The sequence below is a fragment of the Anopheles bellator genome, chromosome 2 (genome assembly GCF_943735745.2).
Source record: "Anopheles bellator chromosome 2, idAnoBellAS_SP24_06.2, whole genome shotgun sequence".
NCBI classification, from domain to species: Eukaryota; Metazoa; Arthropoda; class Insecta; order Diptera; family Culicidae; genus Anopheles; species Anopheles bellator.
The window spans coordinates 511,233-519,253 of NC_071286.1; the positions used below are offsets into that span (position 1 = coordinate 511,233).

Here is an 8,021-nt window from a genome sequence, read left to right on the forward strand (position 1 = left end):
AAAAAGGATACCGAAACGCCAATTGTTCGATCGACTTTTTGGCTGGGCTGAAAATTTGTGCTATGTCAAAACGTCAAGCGCGAGAAACAAACAGAACATCGAAAACATAGCATTCGCCCGTCGAACGAAAATTTTGCGATTTGTTTTCGGAAGTCGAATTTTCAAATGAAATCCTGCAAAGAGTCGTTTTATGATAGTTTTTCGGTGTTACACGTGTGTAAATTTTAATTAGTTATCATTAATCATTATTAATGTTATCGAAATGTGTAACACTTTTTTTTCAAGGTAGGTATTTGTAAAAATATTAAATCTCTTCAATCGATAACTTGTAGTTTATGTTCTTTGCTGTGTAGTTAGCGTATCAAAGTACAGGGTGTTTCATTAACGATGCACTGTTTCATTTGGTTATAAAAATGGTTGAATATTTATCAATGGTTGAACAATTGTTTGAAAGGTTCATTCATGACATTTATGTATGAAATATAATTCTGATTGCTGAAAATTGGGAAATATGAAAAAAATATTTCCAAAGTGACCTAATCATTCGTCAAAAGCACATTTCATTGCAGATCATTTCCACCTATGTGACTAAGTTAATTTCATTAAAGTTCAAGCATTGAACAATGTTAAGCAGTTTTTTTATAACCGAATGAAAATATGTATCGTTAATGAAACACCCTGTATGTTGCAATGTCATTTATTTTCACGCCCGTGTTGTTTCCCAAAATCCGCTGAGAGAAAATGTTGTGAAGAGTTGTCTCGGTGTTTCGGGTTCACGGCGAAGCGGCCACGGAATATTCCTCCTCCTGGAACGCATGTATCTGGCGACCATCGTGAAAGTGTGCAAAATGCTTTTTCAATTGTTTTGGTTTCTCGCGACGTGCTGTGCCTTTGTTGTGAACGCCCTTTGGTTATGCTGCAACATTGCCTCCGTCAGCATCCCCTGGTTGATGCTTGTCTTCTTTTTGGTTTGCATCGCTTCTAAATTCGTGAAACTTAAAGCCCCGGACGATGATTTGATTCTGTCCATGCTGGCCAAGAGCGACAAGGTGCGCGAGGGTTCCGAGCCGCTCCACTGGCCGATCGTAAACCGGGGCGGTGGGTTCGATGCGCCGGAAAACTCACTGGCGGGCTTTAACAACTGCTTGGCGCAACGCTGCCAAAACATTTTGCTAGACCTTAGTATTACCAGTGATGGTCACGCGATTATCTTTCACAAATCGACACTCGAAAAAGCGAACATAAACGACCCGGTGGCTCAGCTGCCACTCAGTTTCTTCGATAAATTCACCATCACCGATCATCATCCGCTTGGGTAGGTGCTTGGCTATTGACCGGAATTCCAGGCACACAAGCCTAATGTGATTCGATTCTTTTACAGACAGCTGTTCCAACCAGAGAAGGTGCTCACGTTCGAGAAGTTGCTGAAACATCTTGAATCGTCAGAGGTGACTGTGTTTCTGTTGGCGTCGCAAATCAACTCTAGGCTGCTGGACATCATTCGCGAGACGGCTACGAAAAGCACAACCTTCACCAAACGAATCATTTTCTGCTGTTCGTCTCCACTGGCGATATATCAGGTAATTTGTAGCTAGTCAGTGGTAGAGTCACGTTGAACAAGCAATGTTTATCCCGTGGACCAGATACGCCAGCAGTGCCCAGATTTGGTGTGTGGTCTGTGGATGGAAAAGTCTTGTCTGTTGCGCCTGCCTCACTATCTGAACACCTCGACAATCTTGCTCTCCATACTCGGTGCCGTCTATCGCAACATAGTAGCCCCGGTAATCGGCATCAGCCTCGTTTTTGTTCACAAGGATGAGTTTAATGCGTAAGTATGCGTGCCCATACTTGCCAGTTTCGATTGTTTTCTATTTTGCACACATCGCCCATTGCAGACAAATCTCGACCCTGTGGAAGAACGTCGGCGTGCGACCGATTGTGTACACGATCAACTCGCCAAACGAAAAGCGCTACTTCCAACAGGTTACGAAAACGCTCTATCTCACAGATTCACTGCGCTCTGAACCGCAGTTAATTTTTAAAACGAAAGCAATATAGCTTGTTAAGAAATGGCCTTCGCATGTGCTGCCTATTGCTTATATTAGTTTAACGTTCGATGCGCTTGTTAAGTTCCTTTCATACTTTTGCTTTTTTGCAGCAATCGCAACGATTGTGTATTTTTTTTCTTTATTTGTTTTAATAGCGGAGGATAGAAGCTATACCGAACTTACAACGGTGACCCTCGAAAGTGTAGTTTGAGGGCACATCAAAGCCATAGCAAAAAGTATTATTAGTTTCCAAAGAACGACGGGTAGCCGTCGTATGCATTTAAACGAAATACGGTTTTGATTGCGTAGGATATGGGCGCAAGTAGAGTAGGTTTTTGTTTTGTATCAAAATGTCGAAATACAAAGCGTGACAATTTCTGCCATACAAGTGCCTTTCCTTCCTATAGCTTCCTTCACAGCATGTTGGTCACGACTTATCCTAAGAAGGTGCGGAAACATTGACGGGAATGCTCCTTACAGCTGATGTACTTTCGCAGGATGTGCCTGAGGGTTATGCTCTTCTCTCTTCTCTCTCTTCTTATCTGGCTACATCCGCCGAGCGGTCTTGGCCGGTTCCTGAAACTGAAACATACAGCAAGAAGTTGACACCGTGATTCGTACTTAAAGACTGAGCTTTGTCATTCTTACTTCGGGACTGGACCTTACGGACTACTCTTCGTTTATTTACACACGTCTGATTTATCCTTCCCGTTCCGTCGTTGCTATCTCTCCCCGTGATTGTGTTGCCCGCTCTTCGCTTTCCGTCACACGTCGAGTTCCGCCGTTGCTATCACTATCCCTGGCCATGTAGCCCGTTCTTGACGCTGCATCCTGCGTCTATGGTTTACCCAGCCGTTTATGGTGGGTTTTTCGGGGCTGTTGTTGCTGCAGTCATCGCCGATCGTCTCTGCGTTGGAAAAACCCGCGTTTGGTGGTGTGTCCTTTGATGCCGGTCGTCCTTCTGTGCTGCGATTCCGACACGCGTATGCTGCTTCAGGTAACCTCTGGGTAGGACATCTACGTGGGTGGCGTTGGGATTCAGGGTGGCAATTATTATCGGCGTTGGTTCTTCGGGGCATCGGCTGTTGTTGCTTGCTTCGGTAAAGAGCATCTACTCTGCAGTCGTTCGTCGCTAGCCGTCTCTGCGACAGGCGGCATTCCACTTCGTCGACTCACTCACGGCGCTCGTGAAGGCGTTAACCAACGTGGTGCAGCGCGTGAAGGCGCAACGGAAGCTCGAAGCACTGCCCGAGTACCAGGCCCAGCTGGACCAGTCGAAGAAAGCGCCCGACACCCAGCTCCTGTCCTGTCCTCCACCGCTCACCACAGCGGAGCTGCTCGTCATCGCGACCAGCCTTCACCCGCGCAAAGCACCCCGCCAGGAAGGGATCCTAAACGCAGCGGTCTCGGTATCGATGCGGGCTCACCCGGACGTCTTCCGGGGACTGTTCCAGGGATGCCTGGACGCTGGATGCATCTGGGTACATCGCGCATCTTCACGGACATCTGAGCGATTCATAATGGTGGTTTGACTGTCCTTTTCAGGACAAATATGAAGTGGTAACCGACTCTTTCAGAGTCAAAGTTTTGTTTTACTTCGTTTCCACTTCTGGGTCAACCTTCTGGGATCCATGGTCTGCTGGCAGCGGTGGTGCTGACGGCAGGAAATGCTGCAAGACTCCGGGGAAGAGTTCGTACAGCAATGGCACTAATTTCCTTTCTCCCGTCGTCGTTGAAGCTCACGTCGTTCGAAAACTTCTACGCCATCCTTTGGTCCGGGGCGATTTCACGATACGCGGTTGATGCTGTGGACGCAGCGCGAAACGGTCGCCACCATTCCGCCTGTCACGCTGCACAGCGCTATCACGATGAAAAAGGATCGCAGCGCGGAACTGCGGCTTGCGTCGAGGCAGGGGCGAATTGCATGGGCACCACGGTGAAGGACTCGACGGTGATCGCGAACGTGACGTGTGCCATCCAGAACGATTTCCGCAGCCTGGTGCCGGAGGAAAATGCCGCGATCGAGCAGTGGCTGAGCGAGTTCTTCCGCCGCGTACGACTGCAACGCCCCATCAATGGCCACATCAGCTTCCGGCTGGTGAAGTGCCAGTGCAGCGGGCAGATCCTTCCACTCGGTATCCGGGTCGGCGTGTCGCTGCCCTACATCTGCTACACCGGCGTCCACTCGCGCGTGCTCTGCAAACCGTGCCCGCACTTTAGCCGCCAGAACTCGGGACCACTGGTGCAGGAGGGCGGTCGCTACTGGATCCACGAGACGGTCTTGAACGTTCTGCGGCAGCCGAGCGTCGACACGGTGCAGCAGCTCATCGGCACCGTGATCGACCAGCGAGAGGCTCTCTTCGTGTACTGGGACCCCTCCTATACTGCGCCTATTACCACTTTCAGCTACCCTTCAACTACGTCAAACGGTTCCTGCACGAACGGCAAGCATCGCGGACGTCCGTGCCAGCAATGGCGGCACCGGTGCAATGAGCCATGTGCGTTCCTGCTCTTGTGTCTGTGTGTGTGCGCGAGATTGTGGGCGTGAGGGAGGATCGATGGAGACCCACAGAAGTGGGCTGGCGAAAATGAAGCTTTGAAATATGTGGACCAAGGATCGGCGGCGTGACAGACGGATCGAACCGCAATGGAGTGGCCGTAGTCCTGGCAGGCATGTGCCTCGTCGTGGATGAGGACGCCCGCTACTACTAGCTGCGACGGCGCGAGACCGGGAGCGAGTCCGCGGCCACTGTCAGGAAGGCGCAACGATCTGTAACTATTCGGCGAGACAGAGACGACAACCACGTCCGTGAAAACGGGCTGCGGTAGAGGAAGCAGAAACGCCTCGGCGACAGGCGCGAAAGCTCGACTGCCGAGCTGAGCAGCACCCCCAAGGACAGAACCTCGCGCGGCCGAAACCAGGGAGGGTGTTATAGTGCCGTGACTAGTGTATAAGTGTTAGGTAATGTTTAATCATAATATTTTATACTTAAATATACTAAACACTAAATGTTAAAAAATGTAGCTCATGATTCTCTACAACTTCTTTGCCTGATAATACTATTGTCTCTAGTTTTTCTCTTTCATATTTTTTATTGTGCTGCTTCGCGCGCCTTTTGCACTCTGGCTCCTAGACTTTCATTCTAAATTTGTTTTTTTTGTATTAACGTTCTTACGTTCTTGTTTTAATATTTTTTTATAGTTTCATTTATTAATAATAATGTAAAATATATCAATGCTTCCTAATTCTTTAGATACTTTTCTTAAAAACAAAATTAGAAGCTCCTTTCTTCATTTTTATCATGACTCAGTCCTTTAGCTATTGAAGTATTTTTAAGAAAGTACTAGACTCTTTGGACTCTATAACAGTTGCTGAAACATGACGTTTAGGATTATTTGGTAAAGGCTTCTGTTTTCTTAAGTAAAAGGACCATTTCCTTTAGATGGCTTTTTAATTGCACTAAAATCTTACCTGTTTAAACTCTGGACTAGCTTCCTCTGCAGATTTAGGCACAGTATAATGAAAATTACCTTCTGAAGCATTATTATGTACTGAAGTCTTGGGTCTTATCACTATCTGCACTTTATAAACACAATCGTAATCGCGAAATATGTTTATATAATCTTCAGTGACTTCATTACCACCTTCCCATCAATAAACTGTGTATTACACGCGCTAAATATACGATCTGCCTTATTCTTTCTTCCAAGAACTCTCTCTACATTTCTTACCCTAAGTACATTATAGCGACAACTTTCATGTATAATTTCCCCTGTTTGTAAATAAACATCTAAACCCTTAGCATTTGAAGCAAATACTGTTAGATCTAAAGTGTCGATTCCATCTTTTCCTGCTAAAAACCCTGTTACAATATCTCCTTGAAGAACAAATATATCTTCTTTAGATCCTCCATAGAGGGTTTTTGGTTCTATAGAGGATAAAGAGGGCTATAGAGGGCCATAGAGGGTAATCCTTCTGCATAATCATCGCCTTCACCTAAGCTAATTATGGTATGATTTCCAGTTTAAGTAGTAGATAAGTCAGCAACTCCAATAGCACTTTTGTAAAAGTAGGATCCATAACATGGCGCAAGACTACAATTACCATGTGGTAAACAAAACAACTGTCTTCCATTTGGGTTATTTGGTTTTGCTCTGCTTCATTTTCTATCATCTCTTTTTTCACTCAGCACAACAGTATTATCTAAATCAACTTCGAATTTTATAAATACGGCCCGGTCCGTTCCTCTAACATTAAAAAAAAAAAAAAAAAAAAAACTTCGAATTTGCTTGTACATTCTTCAGCGTAACGTGTAACTGTACGTGATTTTAAACACCCACCATTCAATCCACCACTGCCACATACATGGCACATTACGACAAGTATCCACAACTGACTTACCGGTAGGAAAGACATACTTTTGAATACCATCATGTTGTTGTAGATACTCAAGTCCTTGTTTAACTAATTGGTTATAGAGTTGCTTTTCCCCAATAGTACTTCTATATATTGTTCAGGTTGCATACCGATAAAAGCACGCAATCCTTCGATAAACTTTTCATTTTCTTTGAGATGGATAATCTGGTCAATCTTAGCGGTTTCTTTTTAGCGCCATATAAATATCAGTACCGACAAATACCACAGCTTCAATTGCAGCACCAATAGGCCCAGTAACAGATGAAATACCTTCTAATAATTCATTAGCTTCAGCAACTTCAATGCCAATTACAGCAGCGTCAACTCCTAAATAAATATTATCTCCAATTACACCAGCCAATGCTTCTTCAGCAACTTTTTTGAACTACTTTACTTGATTGACTTAATCATAAATGACAAAGGCAGAAGTACCACTAGCAAGAAAAGGAGAAGCTGCTTTGAGAGATCGACCAAGAAATAGCTTTCCTACTGAGGGTAATTCCAGTCCTTCCAGATGCAGCTTGTGCTACCGTATCAAATCCTTGACCACCAACAATGAATCCTGCATTAACAGCTACGCCTTGATAATTACCATTTAGAAAATCAGCTAAAACATTCTTAGCCATCATTCAATGCATACTCATACCTGAAACTCTTCCCATTGTATTCAGGTGATTCATGACTCTCTGATTATTGGGAAGCTTACTCACAAGGCCTTGAGAATTTTCTCCAATTTTCACCTCATTTGCTAATTGAATAAGCTGAGAACGTTTTTTCTCTGGTAGATTTTCAAGATAACGAATGAACTTTTCACTATCGATCTTGATCTAACTGAGATCTCTTATTTAATCTTTTTCTTCGTTAAATTCATCTACATCATCCCAGGAGGATTCACATTTCTTAGCTTCTCTTATTCTTCCACTATGACCACCTGAACATGTACTTGGTAAACATTCTTGTACTGAGTCTGAAGCTTCTCCTTGATGTGTAGACCCAACTTCTTGTTGCCGATTGTAATGTTCAAATATATCTTTAATTTCTTGATTTTTAGCTAAATCAAATGGATACTTTCCCACTTTATTCTTAATGTTACAATGTGCATTATTGCTCAATAGCAACTGCACAACCTCTTTATAACCACCTTTAGCAGCCAAATGTAATGCTGTCTCTTTATCATTATTCTGGGCATTTACATTTGCTTTATATTTTAGTAGTACTCATGCTGCATTATTATTACTACTTGCTGCTTGGTGTAATACACCGTTGTTATTTCTTGCTAGAACATCAGCCTCCTTTTCCTCTACGAGATACTTTGCGGTATTCAAGTGACCATTCAAAGCAGCTAAGTGGAGAGGAGTACTGCCCTTATTCGTCGCTGCATTAAAATCAGCCTTCTTTCCGTCTACTAGATACTTTACGGTTTCCAAGCGACCTTTCGAAGCAGCATCGTGGAGAGGAGTTCTGCCTTGTTTGTCCTGTACATTAAAATCTGCCTTCTTTAAGTCTACGAGATACTTTACGGTATCCAAGTGACCATTCAAAGCAGCATTGTGGAG

At 44.4% G+C, this 8,021-nt stretch overlaps 1 protein-coding gene across 1 annotated transcript; it reads left to right on the forward strand.

The window, feature by feature from the left end:
- Positions 1 to 729: 729 nt before the first annotated feature.
- On the forward strand, positions 730 to 2,418 carry LOC131210291 (glycerophosphodiester phosphodiesterase 1). Its single transcript, XM_058203518.1, has 4 exons — positions 730 to 1,315; positions 1,382 to 1,580; positions 1,644 to 1,828; positions 1,896 to 2,418. Exons 1-4 carry the CDS (start codon positions 816 to 818, stop codon positions 2,056 to 2,058), a joined length of 1,047 nt encoding a protein of 348 aa, XP_058059501.1. The 5' UTR covers positions 730 to 815; the 3' UTR covers positions 2,059 to 2,418.
- The last annotated feature ends 5,603 nt before the right edge of the window (positions 2,419 to 8,021 follow it).

Excerpts from the sequence above, each read along its gene's own strand:
- LOC131210291 (XM_058203518.1), top strand. The coding sequence starts at position 816 with ATGTATCTGGCGACCATCGTGAAAGTGTGCAAAATGCTTTTTCAATTG. Across the intron at positions 1,316-1,381 it reads ACCGATCATCATCCGCTTGG|ACAGCTGTTCCAACCAGAGA; the intron begins GTAGGTGCTTGG and ends ATTCTTTTACAG. Across the intron at positions 1,829-1,895 it reads CACAAGGATGAGTTTAATGC|ACAAATCTCGACCCTGTGGA; the intron begins GTAAGTATGCGT and ends CGCCCATTGCAG.